General features: G+C 33.7%; 1 protein-coding gene across 3 annotated transcripts; it reads left to right on the top strand.

Annotated features, from left to right (window-relative positions):
• Window positions 1–1,240: 1,240 nt before the first annotated feature.
• On the top strand, window positions 1,241–19,518 carry LOC137632624 (dehydrogenase/reductase SDR family protein 7-like). 3 transcript variants are annotated; one of them, XM_068364688.1, is made up of 8 exons: window positions 1,241–1,376; window positions 7,309–7,463; window positions 10,119–10,231; window positions 13,126–13,269; window positions 13,864–14,083; window positions 16,033–16,117; window positions 17,182–17,342; window positions 18,772–19,518. In XM_068364688.1, exons 2-8 carry the CDS (start codon window positions 7,358–7,360, stop codon window positions 18,984–18,986), a joined length of 1,044 nt encoding a protein of 347 aa, XP_068220789.1. In that variant the 5' UTR covers window positions 1,241–1,376; window positions 7,309–7,357; the 3' UTR covers window positions 18,987–19,518. The 3 variants fall into 3 exon arrangements, with proteins under 3 accessions (XP_068220789.1, XP_068220788.1, XP_068220790.1); XM_068364687.1 differs by having other exon boundaries at window positions 1,253–1,387; XM_068364689.1 differs by lacking the exons at window positions 1,241–1,376; window positions 7,309–7,463 and adding an exon at window positions 8,598–8,715.
• The last annotated feature ends 4,952 nt before the right edge of the window (window positions 19,519–24,470 follow it).

Raw genomic sequence — 24,470 nt, 5'->3', positions numbered from 1 at the left:
AGAGAGAGAGAGAGAGAGAGAGAGAGAGAGAGAGAGAGAGAGAGAGAGAGAGAGAGAGAGAGAGAGAGAGAGAGAGAGAGAGAGAGAGACTTGTATGTGCCTACCTCTCGTTTGATCCTGGGGGATGTTTACTTAAGTTTTTTTTTTTTTGGGGGGGGGGGTGGAATAACACACCATTAAATCATTATATGTTACCAATGAACAGGAATGTTTTTAATTCCTTCAGTACTGATTTTTTTGGTTCCACGGTACTCCCTCCATCGTTCAGGAAGACACTGGCCACACACACACACATCTAATCAGGTACAAAGCATTGTGACCGGTTAGTACATCTTTATCAACTGCAATTTGTTCCTTCTATACATTTCACTTACCTACACTAATTATACATTAAGCCAATTTCTTCGCTGGGCATTCTATAAGTCCTGGTGATTTAATTTTTGTTGGGTCAGCCCACTGAAGCCTTTTGCAAGTAAATATGTGCACCATTTTTTCATCCTCTATCTCACATGACTGATAGCTTAAGCCATCTTCATTTGCTCTTTTGAAATTATCTGTGAATTCTAGCATAATAAATCTTCTCTTTCACCATACCCCTTTTTGTTTATAGCTTCCGTTCTTGATTATATTATTCTCTATTATCTTTTTAAGTGACCTGTTGAATACTTTTTTTACTTCCACATTTTTATCATACTTTTTACATGTTTCTTTCACACTTTCACCTCAAGCAGCCTTTATGAAGTCTTCTCATTTGATATTATACAATAGCTTGCGCAAATATTTTTTTCTTATTTTGTTGTTACTATGTTGGGATATGAAATAATCTTTCTATTTCAAATTTTGTTATCTACTGACCATATCCCTTTTCTATTATCAGTCATTATCAGTGTATGGCGTTGTCAGGATTGTTCTATTATTCCTTTCATTGGTTAGTGTTGTAAGCTTTCAAAAATCTTTAATTTCACTTTTATCTTTCTCCATGTTTCGTCATTGACCAAAATAGTTAGAATTACTAGTTTCATATATTTCAATTTGTATGTCCTGGCCCATATCCCAATCATTGTCGCATTTCAATTCTTCATTATTTCTTGTTTATTGAATATCTCCTTTTCTCTTTGTTAATGCTTAATATTTATCTCATTTGTTTTTCAATTAACCATTCTACCAAATATCTATCTAGTAGCAATCCCTCTCCCCCAAAAAGGGCGTACTCCTCCTTCCAAGGATTGGTATAAAAAAAGGAAGAAGAGGAATATCAATTGTTGTAAACAAAACAACGTCCTTGAGAGACGTCATTTCAGCTGGTTGTTCATGTTGTTGCCGAGGTACGAACGAACAGTTAACCAGGAAGGTTGCGAACTACACTCTAGTGCTAGGTAAATTGACGGTCAGTGTCAAGGTTATAGTAGGCTTTTTTGTGTATTATATATTGTGCATTATGTATTAGTGTCCGGTATGCAAGTCGGTGTCAGAAGCCTAATAGTATGACATGTCTTATATCACCCTGCTCGTGTTTTCTTCCTCGTATTGCCTATGATAAATGAATCAATCGCTTTAACTTTAAATGTTTCAATTTTACAGATCTACAATGAATTCAGTAAGGTACGACTGTACCTGTGGACAATTCAGAAGTTCTTCTATGAATTGTGAACAAGAACATGTCCAGAGTCGGTTTGGGGAAGTGGTAGGGAGCGGATAAAATAGTATATTTTATTAAAATAGGTATCTAAATTATTATTAACCAGCGAACAAGGTAATGGGGCTCAAACTAGTGTTTTACGAGGGTTATATTGAATTATGTTGGTAAGAATAGTTTTACAAATACTCTATTGTAATACAGTAAACTAAAACCACAGGTATATGGGTGCCACAACTTATAGTACGAATGGGCAATGCTAATTCAATGAATGGGGATCCGCACAGAGGTTATGTTGTTAACTAGTTATAACGCACCATAAAAAGATTTACCTTAAGTTATATCCTTACATCGATTGTAGATTATATTTTCTCGACTGCATTCTTGCGTTATATAAAGTATTATTATTTTTTTTAATTGTTGCTTTAAACAATAATTTGGTATTTGAACCTTAAATGGTCTGCTTGTCATTGGTACAGTATTGTGTCTTGTAGTGGTCCTGGTTGTATTTCTGATTAGTAAATTTGATATTGAAATGTCTTACGACCATTTTGAACAGCTCTGCCCTTTATATTTAGTGGAGGTAAGGGACTCTCCCAAAACAATAGTGGGTAAATCTTTACTCACATCCTGTCACTAATAAACATCAAGACAACACATTCTCTCCAACCTAACCTACTGGGAGGGAGGGTTCTGTGATACTTATGTGATACTGACCTAGAGTGACATGTTATTACACATTGAAGAACTTGGTACTTTATCTCAGAACGGCAAACGTGTTTAGTTTTAATCAATAAGATGGGACCACATTGTGATACATGCCTTATAGGTGTGAGTAATACGAAAGCAAGGAAAGTTCATGGAGGTTCCTTTATCTAACTTTAACTACTGTAACTACCTAGGGGCTCAGAGTATTGTAGTCACCTCTCCAGACCATAATTCAGCCAAAGGTCTCATATTACTTTAAAGTTATCTAGTAAAACTTTATTACGGTATGTACCAGAGTTAGGCCCATTACTTATACCTTTATCTGAATTAGAAGATCCTGGTAAATTATGTGAACCTCAGGCTGCATCTCTGTACAGTATATCTCTTGTTTATTGTTTCCTTGAGAACCCCCCTCAGAATCCATGTCCTTACCTTACCCTAAGCTAGGTCGTAACTTTGTGTCAGGTTCTCTTGTGAAATATTGTTTGTTCCTACATAAATGCAAACCCTCGTTCTTTAATGGGCGTATACTTTCAGCTTGACTTCAACGTTGGGTGTTAAAATTTATAACGAGGTGTCGGTAATTACTGGAGGGTGGTGGGGAAGCCCCCCTGCCAGAATACTGAATAGCCACTTTGTTTTCAACTGCCTGAGAATACAAACGCACTTCCGACACCGTCAACTTGCTGTTTTACTAGTTTGTTTTTCTTCTAGTTTATGGTTTTCGGTTCATTGTGTGCGAGAGAATTTAAGGAAGACGCAAGGTTTTGTAGGTTTCCCGATGACTGTAGGTAACACTTTTTTTTTTGTGTAACCAGGTGATATACACTTTTTGAGCTTGATAGACTGTTTATTCCATCGCTAATGTATGGTAGTAACGACAGTGTGACTAACTTAGGAATGAAATGTTGTTGCACACTGCCGATAGAAGGAGAACAAGTTATTCATTCACCTCTGCTACTCTTCCATCTCTTAGTGCTGATAGACTTTCCACACATTCACCGGACTTTGATCCCATTGTTGGTCTGATGGTCAGAAGAAAAAAGGGCGCTGCCCTTCTTGGAAGATTAGTCCTTTAAGATCGATTGATAGCAGTTACATATAGGTGACTACTACAATTTTCTTACCCTTTTAAAGTCATTGGGATATTGTTGCCTAATCCATCACGAAGGATAAAAAAAGACATGGCAAGATTATGTTTCGTTTGCATGCACCCATTAGGGCACAACTATGCATTAGCATGCTACCATGCTTTCGCAAGCTCCTAAGAGACCTTCACCTCATTTGTTTGCAATCGTACTCCTGTAAGAGCACCATCTTACCTGTTTGCAATCATACTCCTGTAAAAGCACCATCTCACCTGTTTTGCATTCACATGTTCCTACATGAGCTTCACCTCTCCTGTTCGTGATTGGGTGCTCACAAGGGGACACCACATCACCTGCTCATGATCGCGCACTCTTTAAGGAGCGCCACCTCACCTGCTCATGATTGTGTGCCATTTTAGCTGCTTGCAATTGTGCACTCAGCTGCTTGCAATTGCACATCACCTCACCTGTTCACACTAGCGCTCTCATTAATTTGACTTGTAACATGTACATACTCACGCATGCCTCAAAGAGGGCGCGAGTCTGTCTATTCGCACTCATTCTTTGTACTTACAGGATTCACGTGCTTGTGTTTTTCTATCTATTTGCACACACGCACGTTCACCTGTCACGAATACAATTCCCGCACTCCCGCACTCATCGGATTTTGATGTCACACTTCTTTGTGCTCAAGTGTGCTTTACTGCTGGCGGTATATCGCCAGATTGAGAACCCACTACTGTTCGCATGTGCCCTTTTAAGAAGTTGCGCTCGTCTAATTTCGTGAGGCGAAAGAATATTTACTGGGAACATTCCTTCCCCAAAAGTACATGTTTGTGTGCAATACAAGTTTCAAGAACAATTGTGCACACTACTGGTAGGAAGTTAGGCCTTGCCCTTCTCTTTCTTCCTTGCATGATGAGACACTTCTCATACAGTATCTTCTTTAGTGACTTTCGTGTCTCAGAACTTGTGGCACCTGCTTTATTCCTTGCTCTTTCATTAAATGACACAAAGAAAGAGGAACCTAGGACCGTTCTCATCGTGTCTACTGGCTACGAGATCTTACCATCACAAGCGAGAAGTTTGCTTGTACACAACTCGTTTCTTTTGTCTTTAGGAGAACGTTCTAATTGTGTTCACTCCCTGCGAAACAGGTTGCCTTGTGCTTTCTCTCCATAATTGACGTTTTCCCTTGGGATCAGGTGTGCGCCATGGTTGCTAAACTTATAATTGTTATTGTGACCGGGAACCATACAACCGTTTGCCACGAATGAGATCTCGATGATTATCTACCATGATTTGGAACTCAACAATCACCTACTGCAATTTGTAACTCTACTATCATTTAATGCATTGGGAACTATAAGTTTGTGTACAGTAATTGGGAACCATACTGTTGCTTTCTGAGAGGTTGGAAACCTTACAATCGTGTACATTACGGCAATCAGGAAACTTATGATCGGTTACCAAGATTAGGAACCACAGGATCTGGAACTGCAATCGGAGTTTACACTCGTGCATCTACGTTTCATCATTTTTGAGCCACCAGGGAACTAATTTTTTGTAATCTCTCGGTAGGATTCATGAACAAAACAATGATGTCAAGAGAAATGACCCTGTCTGTGAAATATATGTAGTTACTGTATAGTATATAAAGTTCATTAGTGATGTTTAAGTGATTTTTTTTTTACCAAAGTAAATTTTCCTAAGTTTTGTGTACAGTATATCTTATTGATTTTGCAATTAAAAATGTTGGATGCTACTGTAGTGAATTGTGCCCATAATATGCTTGAGTAATTTGTTTTTACATTAATATGGACTTGGAAATTAAAATATAAATTACTGTACCATAATATGGTTTGATTGCTTTATCAGATGAGATTATTAAAACTTAACTGGCTATGCAGAAATTATTGTTCTCTGGTGCATTGAAGAAATTCTAGGCCTTTATTTTATATTTGTTTACCTTATGTGATTAGTTTACACACACACACTTCCCTCTCCTACTTCTTTGTTTACCAACATTTAAGGTAGAATACAAATTTTTGGTATGTGTGCAGTTAAGGTAGAATTACCCTTTGTAAATATTGTTCTATAGAAGCCATATATATATATATATATATATATATATATATATATATATATATATATATATATATATATATATATATATATAAGAATGTTAAGCAGTAGGATGATTGAATAAGTAAAAGAAAAAAGAAGAAATTGTGTGAAGGAAGAAATAAAGGAAGGAAACCCCTGCAGTGCAAAACACAAGCAACGTGTTGCAGACTCATAGCTTGAAAAGACTGCTTTAGTTTGCTTTAATGTTACTCCACAATTTCTTGTATTTCTTTCCTTGCATTTGCTGTTACTTTTTTCATATGTTGTATAAAGTTGTTTTTGCACTTTTATTACCAAGGTAGTTGCAAAATATTCAAATGATTTGCTTTAATATTGGTGTGAGAACTTATGTTAATTTGATAAATAGATACAAGTGTAAAAAATCTTGCTTCAAGTAAATTATTCATTGGAAAAGATTTTATGAATTGATGTTATGCACGTTTAGATCAACTTGTTTAAAAATAGTAGACACTGTTTGTTTCGATGGTTGTATTAAAACTTCCGACAGCAACTAAGAGCAAATCTAAAAGTTGCTTAAACCTGATTTTAGGAAACTAGAATATTTTGAAACCAAGTTCCAGCTGTAATTTAATTAGATATAATGAGTTGTATCCTACAGTCATCATAAACATTGTGAAATAATTCAAGATAATGGCTACAGTACTGTACTATACATGAATGCTGAACGTGTCAATCCCCTGATAATGATGGTATGACTAGAAGGAATAAAGAAGGGAATAAGGATATTTTGGAATAAGAAAGGGTATAAGGAATAAATGTAGACTGAAATGAATTGTGCCTAATGCTGTCCTTAATTGGATTGGATTTAGTCTATAAGGGGTGCTGTGGCCTGATTGGTAACGGCTCTGCTTGGTGTTTGCCAGACGGGGGTTCGAGTCCCGCTCAGACTCGTTAGTGCCTTTAGTGTCTGTAACCTTACCATCCATGTGAGCTAAGAGTAGGGGGTTTTGGGGAGCCTATAGGTTTATCTGCTGAGTCATCAGCAGCCATTGCCTGGCCCTCCTTGGTCCTAGCTTGGGTGGAGAGGGGGCTTGGCTGCTGATCATATGTAATATGGAGAGTCTCTAGGGCAATGTCACTGTTCCTTGCCTCTGCCATTCATGAGCGACCTTTAAACCTTTATTGTGTATTATTGCAGATGTTTTCAGATCTTTTGTTACTAAAAGATCCCTGTTTATATGATCAATTTATTGGCATTACGATGTGGTTGGTAGTTTTTAAATGGTAGTTTTTAAAAGGTTTGTCCTTCAAGAATTTTACAACCAACATACTTTTACTGTAGCTTTATCTCTGGTTAGGAAGTGAAGAGAATGTGACTCACACTAGATCTTGGTCCAGTTACACACCTGCTAGCTTTCTTTGTTCCTAAACATGTGAACAGGTTGACTATTCCCTGGCTCTCACTACAACTCTGTGAATCTATAACAGGTTATAGATTACTATAAAGAGTTAACTAGCGAAACTTTGGTAAAATATGTTGTTGCAGAGGGGATGGACATTGAAGAAATGGCACAAAACTTAGATTTGTAATAGTGGTGTTCAAATTATTATTTATCCCTTCACTGCACAAGCTGGTTTTTCTTAATTTAGACTTGTCATCTTTTTTTTTGAAGTTGGTAACAAGTTTGTAAACTCAAGTTTTTTATCTCTCAGTGTTGTGATATAAACTACTTTATTGAATTCCACGATATTTTAGCCAACTTACTAAGCAATGGATTTATTTTTCAGGATAATATAAGACAGAAGTGAGAGCAGTCATCCCGTAGATCATTCAGTAATGCAGTGTGTTCGGAAGAGATGGCCCAGTTTTCTTTCTTGTCTCGGCTTTGCATTTGAGCAGTCATGGGCTTTGGCATTATGGAGCTCACTTCCTTGGTTGATTGGTAAGAAATAATCATGTTACCCTTTGTCCACATTGCAGATAAAAAAGGTAGAAAGCCTTTTTTTTTAACCTTTTATTGAAAATATTTTTGAACTAAAAAGACTTATCATTGAATATGCTCTCTTCTTGAAATATCAGCGCCACATCATTTCACGTGAAGAAAATCATTTATACAAGCTTGAGTTTAATCTGTTTATTGATCTGAACATCGTGTGAATTTTACTGTAATTAAGTTGGAAATGAGACAAATTTCTAGGGACTGACCCCCCGACAAACTGCATTGTTCAAGTTGCCACTCTACGGGAGAACATAGTGCTTGTGGTGTGGCGCACTCCAGCTTTGTTAACATTATGTAACTTACTTCCTATATATGACATTATTTGTGATTACTCGTGTGGAAGGCAGAAACTATAATTAACAATCATATTTTTATTTATCAGTTGCTTCATAATGACTTTCCCATGTGTTAATTGTAAATAAATTTGAATACTTAGAGTCATGTGATGTTAATGCTGTACATAAGATTGATGGGAAACTGAAACATTTGACAAATTTTTATTTGCCGATTAGCTTAATTCATGTAAAGTTTTGCATAATGATCATATATTTTGTTGAGAGCTCTGCAGGACTTAGAAATGCTGTAGTGTATTACGGTAACTAGTCAAAGGGAAAAGCAGAATAAAAAGGAATATATATATATATATATATATATATATATATGTATGTATGTATGTATATACTGTACATTATACTGTATATCTGTTGCATTCTGACTAGGTCATATTGAATGATTCTCAGAAGCTTAACCCACATTCTATTAGAGAAGACTAACTTAGTAATATTTGTTGGCTGAGTCATCCTGCCTAAGAAGTTCCAAGTTTTAATTTTTGTACATTTTGTTGAACTCCGTCATCAGTTCTGGTTGCCAGTGGTTGGATTGTGTTCAATTATGGGAATAGAATATGTTAATGGTCAATATAATTTGATAGTAAATGTATTCTTATTATTCATGAGTAAAAGATCTTATTTTTTTTTCAGGATAGATTATTTTTATTATAATATGTGAGTTTTTGGCATATTTACTTTGGTAGCTTATGGCATGAATGTAGAATTTTGTGTTGGTATATAAGAGCAGACTTGTGGAGAAAGCTTCATTGCAAGTGTTGACCAACAAGCAAAGACCATGGATCCATTAAGCTCGACCCACATCAAATTGGACCATCACTCTTCAGTTAGCAAAGCTGCAGAAAGAAGTACATAAACTTTAGTAGTTTCTCTATTGATGTAACAAGTGGATAAAATGTGAAATGTTCTTTGCCATGACCTTAAATATGTGACTGAGGTGTATTGTGTTGTCAGACTTCATTCATTTTGTGAATTATTTCATACAAGTACCCAAATGCTTAGGTGTTATTTCATGAAATAGGGTGTGAAATGTGCAGGAACTCCTTTTGAATACATTAGAGATATAGTAATGAAAATTGCGTTCTAGTTATGCAAATTCATTTACAAATTGAAATTCAGGATCAAGAAGATTATTAGTAAGAGAAAACTTAATTTTGTTTTTGTTGTGGTTAGTTCATAATTCTTTCAGGCACTTGGTTGCACAAACTGTGTCAGATTTATCTTATGTAAACCATAAGTCAGATAAAATACAAGTAAATGCTTAATTAAGAAAAAAATTTACTTAAACATCCCTGTGACATATGAATTTGGTCTTTAGGTTGTCAATAGCCACTGTCTAATTCCCTCTGCCCCTACCTTGGGTGGAGAGGGGTGATTAGTCGTAGGTCATGTGTATATGTTCACATCTTCCACTTATGACCAACATTTATCTGGTACATTATTTTAGTAATTAATCCTAGTAATAAAAACAAGGTACAGTATTCTTAAAGATTTCAAGTGTATTGTGGTATTCATAACAATAGACTATTGATTAGAATTGATATTTCCTTTTATATTATTTTGTCACTAACATGAGTGACTTTCATACATTCAAGTAATAAGCATTAAAATAATTTTCTCAATAAGATTTATGAGTTTAGAATGAAAAGAATATAGTTTTATTTACCATAGAAATATTTATATGTAGTATAAACATAACAGTCATAAGTAGTGCCCGTTCCAGCCCTTTTTTGCCATTTCACATTCAGGCTACAGTATATGAATTTAATTATAAGGATCCATGGTGTGCTTCTCTTCTTTTTGTGCAAGGCACATGAAGGGACACTTTTTTTTTTAGGTATTCAAGACTATATATGAGGGTTCAGTGTGAGTGATGTGGGTGTCTTAAAAGACATGGTATAAATGCTATAGGTAGCTATTTTTGGGGTTCGTTTCCATAAATATAGTGTGAAAATTGTGATTTCAAGGGTCAATCTGTGTGACCTTAGATATGGAACCCTCCACTTTTTGAAGTTTCTTGAATTCATTGATGTACCTGTTTTAAGATAGATATTATACCTTTAATGACAGAAAATTTCTTCTTCAATTCTCTTTTCAGATTCTGGCCAAACTTGGTTTGGCAACTTTGCATTGTAATTTTTTTTAAAGAAAACTTAAAATATATAATCATATACTTTAATATCTCATAAGCTCTTTGATTTTCTTTTGTGTTGCAAATTAAAGTGATGGTATTTGCTCTCTTCCAAAACAGGTTGGGCAACATTAACCATGATGGGTCCGGTGTTAGCTGCGCGTGTACTGTATAGAGCGTATAATGTTGTTGTCGATAAAGTTTTTTATAATGACAAAGCCCTCTGTGGTAAAGTAAGTTATCTATGGTGTTGTATTTTAAGTATTTTAATCTCATAAGAGCATGTGAAAATGTTTTCCTTCTAAGAACAGGTAATAAGGTTAATGCGTAATAGTCAGACCTTACCATTCGTGTCTGGTAGGTAACAGAGACAACATCAAATGCTGAAAGACTGAAAATCGTTGATGCACTTTAATATCCCTCCTAGAGCCATCCCAAATTTCATTAGGTAACTAAAAAATAAACTTGTGCACCTCAGCCTTCAAAGAAAAAAGGAATGTACAGTAATAGTATTCATATTTATATGACACCAAATACAGGAAAGCAATCTCAGTTATATAACACCAAGTAGGAGAGACGTAAAGCCATGATTACACAAGAGCTTTCAAATTCACCTATATAACATTGTCAGGCTTAGCTTACTCTCCCCTGTTATCTAACTGAATATGCAGTGCTATTTTGTCTTATGTAACTGAATTCATTTGTCTTTAGTGAAAATGCATTCACAATTATATAAGCATGAATGCACCTCAACTGAAAAGACATAAAAACATCAGTTTAGACAAATAATGTTATATAATGAATTTTCAGTCCCTTGTGTAATATTGTGATGGATTTTTTCTTTTCTATCAATGTTTGGGTGGATGGAAGGAGTGAAGAGAGCTGTAGGTGATAGGAGGATAGATATGAGAGGCAAAAGAGCGTGCCAGAAATAGGAGTGAATGGCAAGTAATTGTGACGCAGTTCCGGTAGGGCTAAGGTAGCAGCAGTAGGGACTTCAGTATATGAAGCTTCATTTGTGGTGTATAACTGGGTAGGGTAGGCTGTGACCCCCTAGCAGTACCAACGAAACATCAGGCTGGGAGGAGTGAATAGAAGAAAATTCCCCTTTTGTTCTTTTAGTTTTTATGTTGGCTACCCCCAAAATTGGGGGAAGTGTCTTGGCAAATAGACTCATTGTCTGTTCTGTACAATGACTGATATGTTTTGTAATTGTGAATAAATATTTGTTAATATTGCTTATGGAATTCCAAGGCATTCTCGAGAAAGATAAAATTCTTGAATGTCAAACCCACTAAATAGTAAGGTCTGATTGTGATTTATTTGAAAATTATTCCTTGAATATTTTGAGGGAAAAAGATTCTGTATATTGGCCATTGTAATCTTGAAAGTAATTAGTTGGATGTTGAAAAAAGGGATTTTGACGAAGGAAAAATCTATTTCTGGGTGAGGAACCTGTGTCGCTCCGTGAATTGCTCCTTAAAGCACCATTTCAAAGGTATAAATACTGCTAAATATACCAGAGAAAAAAGTTCCATGGAATGCTAGGAATATATCCAGCTTGCTCACCCCTAAAGGGTGTGGGTATTAAAACTGGGGCGAGTGATATCACTACCAGAGATCCCTTTCCAATTAGACTTCTCCCTCCTCAAAATCCCCCTTTACTACTAGGTGTCGTTCACTACAGCTACTGCCGCCCCCCACCACCACCACTTCCTAACCTTCTCCCATCATTCCTTGTTAGCACCCGTGATATTAAAGATGGGACCCACGTAATCCGTCTTTGCAAAGAGGATAACCATTATCTCACTGTAGCGCTCAATCATTAGTATGAAAGGGGTAATAAATGACTTGAATGGGGTAAGAGCCTTATGACCCCCTTATTCAGTTTTGGTGTTTTGTTCACATGCCAAACATTTTGATTGCATTCCTTTCAAGTTTTGTCTCATGTTTTGTCCCCGTCTTCCTTTGTGTCTATCAAGTGATCTGATTTGGTGTTCGGAAAGGATTAACTAAATTTGAATAACAGTCTGATTTTCTTATCTGCAGATTCCTTTATACACAATTGACCTTTTGGTACCCGTTTAATAAATGATACACGGAAATTCACTTTTATACATTTTGTGGTTCTTTTAAGTTCAAATTTTTATGCTCATATCCGTTTGTACATGAAAGTTACTCATACACCGAGGTACAGTACTACTGTGTATAACTATTTCATGTTATATGATAAGAGTGTTTCATTCAAAGAAGGCTTTCAATTTGTTAGGGAAACTAAAAAAAAGGTGATCATTATTTAGCTGAAAATGAGATGGTAGTAAAATTCTGTTTCTCAATAATTCTTTAAATGCAGTTGAAAAACTATAAACATAAAAGAAAAACTGAGCTGCAATACTCTTGGATATGTGTGTTCAGGTATTAAACTGTACACTAAGGATATACAATTAGAATCAGATAGGATAACCGTAGCAAGTTTGACATGTCCCATAAGGTGTTTTGTAAATGTTCAATTTGAAGCCAAGTACAGTACACTAAGAAATAAATATAACAATTCCAGAGGCCATAGGCTGGTAATAGGATGCAAAATATGGTAAGAGAGATAATGAATATTAGATGAAAGTCAGGCCATGCCATGAGGTTTAGTATAATTTTATAACCATAAAATGTATAATTAACATTAAAGGTTGTAGTACAGTTCTAATACAGTATAGTATATGCTTTTTCCTGTACTTTACTGTATACTAAAATGTTTTGCCTCCAAACATATATTCCAATATCTGGACTAGATTTCAAGATAATATAGTGACTGGTATTCTTTTGGTTCAATTCTCTACTATAATTATAAGACAATTGCTACTACTGTATATTCCCAATAATAAGTATAGTTCCTTTGGAAATTATTTGCTATGCTGATCCCAGAAAATGAACCATACAGATCTTTGTTTGTGTGTTTCTTCAGTTGCGAAAAGCTGTTAGTCTGGTAACCCACTTGCCTTGTTTAGCCAAAGTCTTATGGAAACAAAGAAAATAATGAAGAAGTAGTGCAGGATATTTCCAAGGAAATGAAATGTCTGCTTTATGTAAAGAGCTTTGTTAATTATTTTTTATATAAGACTTCACTTTCCAGGTGATTATGATAACTGGTGCTAGTTCTGGTCTTGGCGAAGCAATGGCCCATGCTTTCTATAAGCGGGGTGCACGTTTGATACTGGCATCTCGCAGCGTCGAGAAGTTGACCAAGCTGAAAGATACTCTTGTAAAATCATATGTGGTAAGGCAAACTTCTACTTCTCGTTCTCTCATTAATTTTTGTTTGTTTGTTTGATGCTGTTGTATAATTGTATGAAAGTATTTTCTTATCAGGTGTCTAGAGTTAAAATGCAAAGAACTTGCATATAAAGCACCTGTGATTTCCCCTATTTTCAACCAGTAATATATATTAAGTCATAGAAGCAAATTCTTTTCTGTTCTGTGAACCCAATAATTTGTGGTTCAATAAAAAGAAAAAAGAAAATAATTTATCTAGAACAAACCCATTAACTTCTTACTATTGTTAAGAATTTGGACAAACTATTTGAAAATAAAGATGGAGATTGTAGGACAAAAACTTTGATTTCTTTTGCTACACTGTATAGGCTGATTACATGTTATTTTAGTTCATTATATGTTTCTTATAAATTGAGATAGAACACCAATGGCCATATGATCAAGTCTCTAAATTTGTTACATCATCTCATAAGCCCCCTAATTGTGTTAAATTTGACTGTATTGCCGAGATTTTATTAATTAGGTATAACAGTCTTGCCAAGTTAGGTTAATGATAATCTTATGCTTGTTAACTCTTAAAATCCCTCCTACTTTTTAGCCACCAGAACTCCATATGCCATCGGTAGTGGAGTTAGACTTAGAAGACCTCAACAATATAGCTGTTGTTGCAAAGGAGCTTATAAGAATCCATGGACATATTGATGTCCTCATTAACAACGCTGGAATATCATACAGAGGTGCTGTAATAGACACTGATATCAGCGTAGATATCAAACTGATGGTTATCAACTATTTTGCTCAAGTTGCTCTTACAAAAGGTAAGCACTATTACTTGGTACTATGAATTTTGATATACAAAATGCCATTATGCTTGGTCAGGGGCAATTGGCATTAAATGGTCATTTATAACAAAGGAAGCAACTATTTTGAAGGTAGATAAAAAAAGTCCTTTCTCATAGTGGCATCTTCTTGCCTTTCATGTCAAATTTTTTTCTCTCTCTCTCTCTCTCTCTCTCTCTCTCTCTCTCTCTCTCTCTCTCTCTCTCTCTCTCTCTCTCTCTCTGTGTGGTCATTTATTGAAGTGTCTTTTTGTGGTTTATGATTTATGAAAGTATATACTGTGGTAACCCTGTAAGAGTTTAATCCATTTATTCTACGTGGGGCCACTGATTGTTATTCTTTCATTTGTAGCCCCCCAATGTGTAAACCTTAATAATTACAAGTTAATGAATACAGTATCTTAAATTAGGTAAGACCTCATGCACTTAAATTAGGTAAGACCATATGCAGTGCTCTGTGGGTATTACTTAAGGGTCTTTGCTGCATTCCCTCAGCCCCTCGCTGCACTTTGTCAGCCCCTTGCTGGCACTCCTTCTGCCCATTGCTGGCACTCCCTCTGCCTCTTGCTGGCACTCCTTTAGCTCCTCACTGCACTTTCTATATCCTCTACTTTACCTCATTTCTTTTTTCCTTTCTTCGAATTATTTGTCTAACCTCTTGGGTACTAAATGGTTCCACAGGCCCCAGTATTGTGCTATATAGCCAAAATTCATCAATCCAATATAAACCAGAAAAGTAAAAGTCCATATTGCAATAGAATACGAGGAACATTTTAGTTATGTGCAATAAATGTGAATCATTGTGGGTCTTTGCCCAGAAGCCTCCTGTTTTCACTCACACTTTATTACATGGTAGGTGATTGGTGTGAAATGGTGGCGAGACCATCTTATTATTGACCTTCATGGTAGAATTTAAAACAAAGAAATCCTCAGGCCCTTCATGTAGCAAATTCTCTTCAAGTGTTAGTTTTAGGGATAGAGTTTTAAGGGTTGGTGTGGTGAAGGGAAAGATAGATTTTTGTTTGATTCCATTAATTTTTACTGTACCACTTTTTTTATTCATGAATTTTTCATTCATACGGTTTCTTTTGTTTCATTCAATATAGATTTTATATGTTTTATATATTTTTATAATATTCATTCCCAAGTTTTTTCTTTTATCAATATATTTGCATTTTGTAGTCTTTTGTTTGCGTATCCCCGCGTCTCTTGTTGGGAGATTATAACCGAGTTTACACAGAAGCAAGAAGGGTAGAGTCGTCCTCGGCTTTCTTCTCACTTGTTTTGGATGAATGAAGGGGCAGTATACTTGAGCTTTTCACAACCTTTACTTGTTTTTACCTTTGTACAGATTTGTATATTCACTTTATTTTTTAACCATCACCAATGGTAATGTGATCTCTTATTGATCTATGAGTCAGGATAGTCGACAAGTATTTTTGGATTTTTTTTTAGCTCAGTTCTTCCCACTTTAGTTGTGATTTGGGCTACATATAAGTTTTAGGTTTGTAATTAAAAAATTTATAAAACAACATACACACCCATTGATTATAATGTGAATTCCCAGCTCACTAATTTCTTGCAGTTTACTGATCAGACGTCAATAATAAGGAGACTTATAGCTACCTAAGCTGATCATAAGCAAGGAGTCAACAGGAAAAGTTAATTTTATTTATAAAGAATTTTAAACATGTTTTGTAGATGTATAGACTGTGTATTGGTTAAATTTAGCAATTTGTATGGGTATCTGGGAGCCTAACACCTTTGAATAAATCTTTCAGACGTTGTGCTATGTTCTGACATTCCACCTCTTGATATACTTTTCAGTTCATATTTGGAGAAACTGGCTGATCTCTGTGCAAGAAATGCTATTTTCTTGAAAGTTTTAGTACCATATTGATTGCTAGATTATTGTTTCTTTTTTGTAGCTTTTCTACCCACAATGTTGGAAAGGCGGTCTGGACACATTATTGCAGTTGGCAGCGTGCAGTCAAAATTGGCAATTCCATACAGGTAATTGAAGTCATCCAGGCAAAGATTAGTGTGTTTTTTTTTTAAATAAATATAGAGCTGCATACAATAGGACCTCAATTTATAGGCAGCTTGTGGATCTGGCCTTGGATAAGTAACGAACACTCGATGGTATTGGCCACAAGATAATTTATAGTCAACATGTGTAGCTTATAGAACGATAAACATATTCACTAATCAATGTCCTATCTTATACTGTATCATCCTATATTTTTACTTATGAAATATCGGATTTATCTTCAAAATTAATCGCTTCCAAAATCATAATCATTCAAAATATCATCATAGCATAACTAAGGAGTCTGATTTATCTATGCTTACAAGATATGTAATGCAGAATATATTATGTTTTAGAAGATAATTCTATAATTAAACGCACATCTAGATTTAAGGGTTAGTGCTCTTTATTTCAATCATGATAAAATTCTTTTCATTACCTTGTGTTCTGCGAAATTTCCCCTCTGATATCATCTTTTCAAATATCTTTTTACTCTGGAATTCCAGATTTTTTCCATATTTCTTTAATATACCCATTTTCTTTCTATTGAAAAAATACCTTATTTAAATTTCTTCTGGAAATATATTTTTTGCAATGATAGATTACTCAAATTGATTTTTGTCCCTATTGGATTTAAATATTCTTAGATTTGTGAGAAATATAAGAATAATATTGCAAGTGATTGGCATATCTGATAGTGAAGTGGCATTGCAACAGTTTAGCCAAAAGGAATATCTCACTGATAAAAAGATAATGGTCATATACTTTAATCTCTTTCAAGAGTTATGTCAAATAATTTTGAAGAACTGTTATCTTAGTTTCGTGGGTGCTGAGGAAAAAATTATTCATTTTTATGTTAAATTCATGATTAGACAGTTCCTGTTGAAATTTTAGACTCACTTGAACTTTTATGACAAAATTTAGTTAAACCTAGAAATTTACAATGTTGGTAATGGGTAGTGTTCAACTTAATATATTTAATACACAGTATATTTTATTCAAATATCCTCAGTCATGTCTTATTAACATGGGTTCATTTATTTAATAGGTCATGTTACACTGCATCCAAACATGCAATGCAAGGCTTCTTTGACTCACTCAGAGCTGAGGTCGCTGAAAGAAATGTTAAAGTTTCAGTCATAAATCCAGGGTACATTTCCACAAACCTATCCTTGAATGCAGTTACTGGTGACGGTTCAACTTATGGAAGTAAGGTTTCTTCTTCTTGTGTATATAAACTATTGCATGCTTTAACTATGATTGGCAACACTGACCATAGTCATTGTAACACCAGATTACACATAAATAAGTCATTTAATTTTTCTTATGATAATTGTTTTTCAGAAACCATTTTTATGCCTACATTTTGTATACAGATCTTTCCTCATAGCTTGTAACATCCTTTGAGAATTAACACTTTTAACTTAGTGGTCTAGTTAACCATCTTAATGATGATACTGTAATGTAAATAATTTATAATACATGTTCAGTACATTAATGATTTCTTTAATGCATAGTAATGTCAGAGTATAGAGTTTACACCTCAACCACTTACAAAATTACCGGTAGTTTAAAGCTCTCAAAATACATATTAAATAGCCTTGAAATTTTATATAAAATTTTTCGTAGGTTATGGCCTCAAAATATATATGTATTTAGTTGCATGAATAACAATGTGTGCCTTCCTCTAGATTTAATGAATGCTATGTGTATAGGATTTTTTTAGAAGATAAGAATCCTGATTCCTTTGCACCATGCACTGATAGGGCACAACACTGTGTTTTCAACCTTCAGCGTTCATAAGGTTCTGATTATTCTTCTTAACTTATAGAAGAGTATGTCAGGTTACGGACTAAAAGTACTCGTAGTAGGGTTTTTAAGAATAAGAGACAAAAATAGTGTATGACAGGGGAAAATTCAGATCGGAATTCTATGCCTTTTGATTAGCCTTGTGGCTGGCGGTAGAAAGAGGGCAATTAATGTTGAAGAATTAAAAGTTAGAAATTAGTCAGAATTTGATGGCTTAATTTTCAGTTCAATATATTTATGGAATATTTTTCAGTTTCATGCAATCTACTGTTTCTGAATCCATTAACAGTGTCTCATTAACCAGTAGCCCTTAGATTTCTTATCCCATATTGACTACTGTAAAATACATTTAATGAAACCTCTGTATATGGTATGTTAAGATGGTTTATGTAATTTTAATTGTTTAATGTTTTTTTAGTTCAATAATGTAAATAAAGGTAACCATGAAAATTTGACTAATATATATATATATATATATATATATATATATATATATATATATATATATATATATATATATATATATATATATATATATATATATATATATATATATATATATATATATATATATATATATATATATATATATATAATTAAATTTACAACTGCCCACAAAATTTTTTATTTTGAATAAAAGACTGAATAATCTATGTTTTTTTATGTAAGATGGTACTGGTAACAGTTAACAAAACATTTGTGTCAAATAACTTGAAGTTTTTATTGTTCTGTAGGAAATATCACTGTAATGTTTTAAGTCTTATTCATACCTTAAGTAACTGTTTACAGCTTGATGTTGAATTAAGAGAGGTGATTACCCTTGTTTCAGATATGGACGAAACAACAGCATCTGGAATGAAACCAGAAGAGGTTGCTGAACAGATTGTAAGCTGCATAATCAGTGGCTATGAGGAGCTGGTGTTAGCACCATTATCACACCGTGTAGCCATCAACCTTCGCACTATATCTCCCTCCCTTCTATCACGTGTGATGAAGAGGAGAGCTGCTAAGCAGAAAAATTTATATGCATCAAAAGAGGATTAAGTTTGTACTTTAATTTCCTTATATTTTTTTTTTCAGTGAACATGACTAGTCTTTTCACTTCACCTGAAGCTGTGTAATCCACCCCCTTTTTTTTTCCAAAGGAATTTATTATTTACAATCATTGGTTAACCAGACAAGTCAGTGGGAAAACTCAATTGATAATATTGTTATATATGACATAATTACTGGACTGTTTGAATGTATAGACTGATGATACATAGTGCAAGGCAGGTCATACTCTTTTTATTACAGTTCATCTAATAGAAGTGAGAAAAATATGTTTATATTGTATATTTATTGTAAATAGATGTGTATTGGAAATGTATTCATAGAGCATGGTTGATTCATAGGGAAACTATTTACATTAACTAAATATTGTGAAACAAATGTGTTGTTTCTATATGAAATGTAAATACAAACACACATTGTTAATCTTTAACTGTTGTAGTGACTCTTGAAATTTTACTGTGATATCTGCATAAGAAAAATAATATAAGTCCCTTATATTATTAAGGGAATGATGCCTATCAAAGGAATTATAATTTAATCCCTGTTGCAAGTAGAGCTTGATAGTAAGTATATAGTTATGCTTGAGGTTGAAACTTCCAGAAATATCCGTTACACAACAAAAGACAAATTTTGGAATTCCAGTGATGAGCGAGTTGTAATTTAGAATATTTTTATCAGTTATGTACTAAATTGTATATAGCCTGTATTATTATTAAAAGCTATGCTATAACCCTAATTGGAAAAGCAGGATGCTATAATCCAAAGGGTTCCAACAGGGAAAATAGCCCAGTGAGGAAAGGAAGTAAGGAAACGCATAGAATAGTGTGCCTGAGTGTACCCTCAAGCAAGAGAAGTCTAACCCAAGACAGTTGAAGACCATAGTACAGAGGCTATGGCACTACCCAAGATGGAGTGTTCTCTTAAAAGAGCTGCTTAACATTGCTAAAGAGTCATTTACCCTTACCAAGTGGAAAGTAGCCATTGGACAATTACAGTACAGTAGTTAACCTCTTGGGTGAAGAAAAAAAATTGTTTTGTTAGGTTAGTGTTGTCAGGTGTATGAGGAAAGAGGAGAATGTATAAAGAATAGGCCAGACTAGGGATCCAATGTAGTACTGTCTGGCCAGTCAAAGGACTCGATACTCTAGCATTAGTATCTCAATATTTTAGCTACAGGATCTGTTTACACCATCTGAAAGTATTTTTCTAGAATCACAGCCATGCTGAACAATGTCAAAAATTATTGTTTAGAGTTCAGTCATCAGATTTTTATTTGTAAAGTTTTGAAGTAGATCCCTAAGGTGCTCAGAAAGTTAGTGGCTGCTATTTAGGGCTTACTACCATATACCCACTTGTTGTGTTTATTGCATAATTTCAGCTGTTGCAAGTAGCAGATAAATATTACTAATTGCATTGCCATTTAAGAATGTTGAACATAGTATTACCACATTCTTAGTTAGAAAATAACTGGTTATTCTAACTCCACGAAATGAATTGAGGACATGTCCTTTAATGGGCTCTGTTCCACTTAAATAAACCTTTAATAATCTAAGAGGGAACAAAATCTCATCCCCCTAAATCTCTATTCACATACTGAGTTTATGAAGGAATATTAACAATAGTGATGTAAATTATTTATCTTGAAATCATTCCTGGCTCTCTAAGTTGGCAAATTTAATAGACTCATATCAAACACAGAAAACCCCACATGTTTATATTTACAAGATTATAAAGTCTATACTGTACTATACAATTATCCTTCAAACTTTGCTGAGGTAAAGTAAAAGGGACCTGTGAGAGAAGTGAACTTCCACTAAAAATTGATTCCCTTTGGTAAGGCAACTTGTCACTTGCTTCAGCAACTAACCAATACAAAATTGACCGCCGGTTTCACATGGTCGAATAACTCGCAACATCCTTACTTACTGTACTGAGGTGTATATTACTATAATTGTACAGTTAAGTACTATACAAACTTCTGTTTTTAAACTAAATCTTTTATTTCCCATACCTCTGAATAAAACAAGCTATTAAGTGGAAGCGATGTCCGTAAAATAAAAACAATACAGTAAAGAAAATTTCTGCCTTCACTGTACCCTTCCTCCTTTAAACTAAGCTCAAAACACCTGAGCGGCAGAGAAGAGTTACACTCAGGCCAGTAATGTAAGGCAGTACCTGGGAAAATGGCAAATATAGCCTCGGATTTAATTGGACCTGATTGTGTGGATATAGCTTTTTAGTTTTTGTTTATTTCCATGAATCTTGCCACTGAATAGAACAAGCTGAATTATCGTGCATGACAGAGAATATGTAATTTACAAAAACAAGTTTTAACTAAAATCCTACAGTGTATGAGGTAAGTCAGTACAGTACCTTTATTTTAGTTAAAGCCATCCTTTAAGCAAATAAAATATGGATAATGAAAAGGGAAACATCTCCCTACATATGAAATCTAGATATGTAGCCTTACTGGGGGCCTAAGAATTATTCTTGGTTTTAGTTTCCCATCTTATTTATTCTTGGTTTTAGTTTCCCATGTCATTTATGCTTGATTTTAGTTTCCCATCTTATTTACTCTTGGCTTTAGTTTCCCATCATATTTACTCCTGGTTTTAGTTTCCCATCTTATTTACTCTTGATTTTAGTTCCCATCTTATTTACTCTTGGTTTTATTTTCCCATCTTATCTGCTCTTGGCTTTAGTTTCCCATCATATCTACTCTTGGTTTTATTTCCCATCTTATTTACTCTTGGTTTTAGTTTCCCATCTTATCTGCTCTTGGCTTTAGTTTCCCATCATATCTACTCTTGGTTTTATTTCCCATCTTATTTACTCTTGGTTTTAGTTTCCCATCTTATTTACTCTTGTTAGTTTCCCATTTCATTTACTCTTAATTAGTTTCCCATCTTATTTACTCTTGGTTTTAGTTTCCCATCTTATTTACTCATGATTTTAGTTTCCCATCTTATTTACTCTGGGTTTTATTTTCCCATCTTATCTATTCTTGGCTTTAGTTTCCCATCATATTTACTCTTGGTTTTAGTTTCCCATCTTATTTACTCTTGATTTTAGTTCCCATCTTATTTACTCTTGGTTTTATTTTCCCATCTTATCTGCTCTTGGCTTTAGTTTCCCATCATATCTACTCTTGGTTTTATTTCCCATCTTATTTACTCTTGGTTTTAGTTTCCCATCTTATTTACTCTTGTTAGTTTCCCATTTCATTTACTCTTAATTAGTTTCCCATCTTATTTACTCTTGGTTTTAGTTTCCCATCTTATTTACTCTTGATTTTAGTTTCCCATCTTATTTACTCTGGGTTTTATTTTCCCATCTTATCTATTCTTGGCTTTAGTTTCCCATCATATTTACTCTTGGTTTTAGTTTCCCATCTTATTTACTCTTGATTTTAGTTTCCCATCTTATCTACTCTTAATTTTAGTTTCCCATCTCATGTACTCGGCTTTAGTTTCCCATGTTATTTACTCTTAATTTTAGTTTCTCGTCAAATTTACCTTGGTTTAGTTTCCCATCTTATTTTCTCTTGATTTTAATTTCTATTAAATTTACTCTTGATTTTATTTTTCCATATCATTTGTTCTTAAATTTAGTTTCTCATCTCATTTACACTTGGTTTTAGTTTGCCATCTCATTTACTCCTGGTTTTAATTTCCCATCTCATTTACCCTTGGTTTTAGTTATCCTACTTATTTACTCGTGGTTCTAGTTTTCTATCTAATTTACTCTTGGTTTTAGTTTCCCATCTTATGTATTCTTGATTTTAGTTTCCCATCTAATTTACTCTTGGTTTTAATTTCACATCTTATTTACCCCTGGTTTTAGTTCCCCATTTTATTTACTCTTGAGTTTAGTTTCCCATCTTATTTACTCTTGGTTTTATTTTCCCATCTTATCTGCTCTTGGCTTTAGTTTCCCATCATATCTACTCTTGGTTTTATTTCCCATCTTATTTACTCTTGGTTTTAGTTTCCCATCTTATTTACTCTTGTTAGTTTCCCATTTCATTTACTCTTAATTAGTTTCCCATCTTATTTACTCTTGGTTTTAGTTTTCTATCTATTTTACTCTTGGTTTTAGTTTCCCATCTTATCTATTCTTGGTTTTAGTTTCCCATCTAATTTACTCTTGCTTTTAATTTCACATCTTATTTACTCCTGATTTTAGTTCCCCATTTTATTTACTCTTGATTTTAGTTTCCCATCTCATTTATTCTTAATTTTAGTTTCCTATCTCATTTACTTTTAGTTAACCATCTTATTTACTCTTGTTTTAGTTTCCAATCTTATTTACTCATGGTTTTAGTTTCCTATCTTATTAACTCTTGATTTTAGTTTCCCATCTTTTCTATTGATTTTAGTTTCCCATCTTATTTACTCTTGTCTTTAGTTTCCCATCTTATCTATTCTTGTTTATAGTTTTCAGTCTTATTTACTCTTGTTTTAGTTTCCCATATTATTTACTTTTGGTTTTAGTTTCCTACCTTACTAACTCTTGAATTTTGTTTCCCATCTTATTTTATTTTAGTTCCCTATCTTATTTTCTATTGCTTTTAGTTTCCCATCTTATTTACTCCTGGTTTTAGTTTCCCCATCTTATTCAAGTTTGATTTTAGTTTCTCATCTTATTTACTCTTGATTTTAGCTTTCCACCTTATTTACTTTCGTTCGAGTTTCTCGTCTTATATAACCTCGCTTTTATTTTCCCATTTTATTTACTTATGATATTAGTTTCCCATCTTATTTACTTTTGATTTTAGTTTCCCATCTTATTTACTCTTGGTATGAAGTTTAACATTTGTGGCACGGTAAAAACAATTTAGCCAAGAGAACTATAACCTGTTACTGAATAAATTGTCACCGCAGGACGGTCTAAAAGTAGGGTTAAAATAGTTTATTTATCCTTAAGAACTATAGCCTATTAATGACATAAATTATCACCACAGAACGTACTGAAATCAAGGTCGTAATAATTGTTTTTTTTTCCTTTTTTTTTCTTTTTTTTTTTTAAAATACGAATGTTATTAATGTGCCATTCGGCACGAACAAAAAGATAAGCAAATGTAATTCCATGGAAGTATTCTATATCTAAGTAGTATGTATAATATTCTTATTTAAGAATAAATCTTTTAATCTAAAAAGAAGATTTTAACAATTATAAATGTATGACAATCTATACTTTATAGTATTTTTTATAAAGATCGAAATTATTTTCTTTAAAAATAAACACGAATGTTTTTAACGTGCCATTCGCCACGAACAAAAAGATGCGCAAATGTAACCCCATGGAAATATTCTATATCTAAGTAGTATATATAACATACATAATTGAGGATTCATTTTTAGTAAAATAAGAAAATTTTAACATTTATTATTAAATGATAATCTATACTTTATAATATTTTTACGAAATATAATGTGCCGAACGCTTCTGCATCTTGTTCCGTATCCCTAAAGT

Source organism: Palaemon carinicauda, chromosome 41, assembly GCF_036898095.1.
Source record: "Palaemon carinicauda isolate YSFRI2023 chromosome 41, ASM3689809v2, whole genome shotgun sequence".
Lineage (NCBI taxonomy): Eukaryota > Metazoa > Arthropoda > Malacostraca > Decapoda > Palaemonidae > Palaemon > Palaemon carinicauda.
Note: the sequence above shows the minus strand (reverse complement) of the source record. Positions and strands in the feature narration are given on the sequence as shown.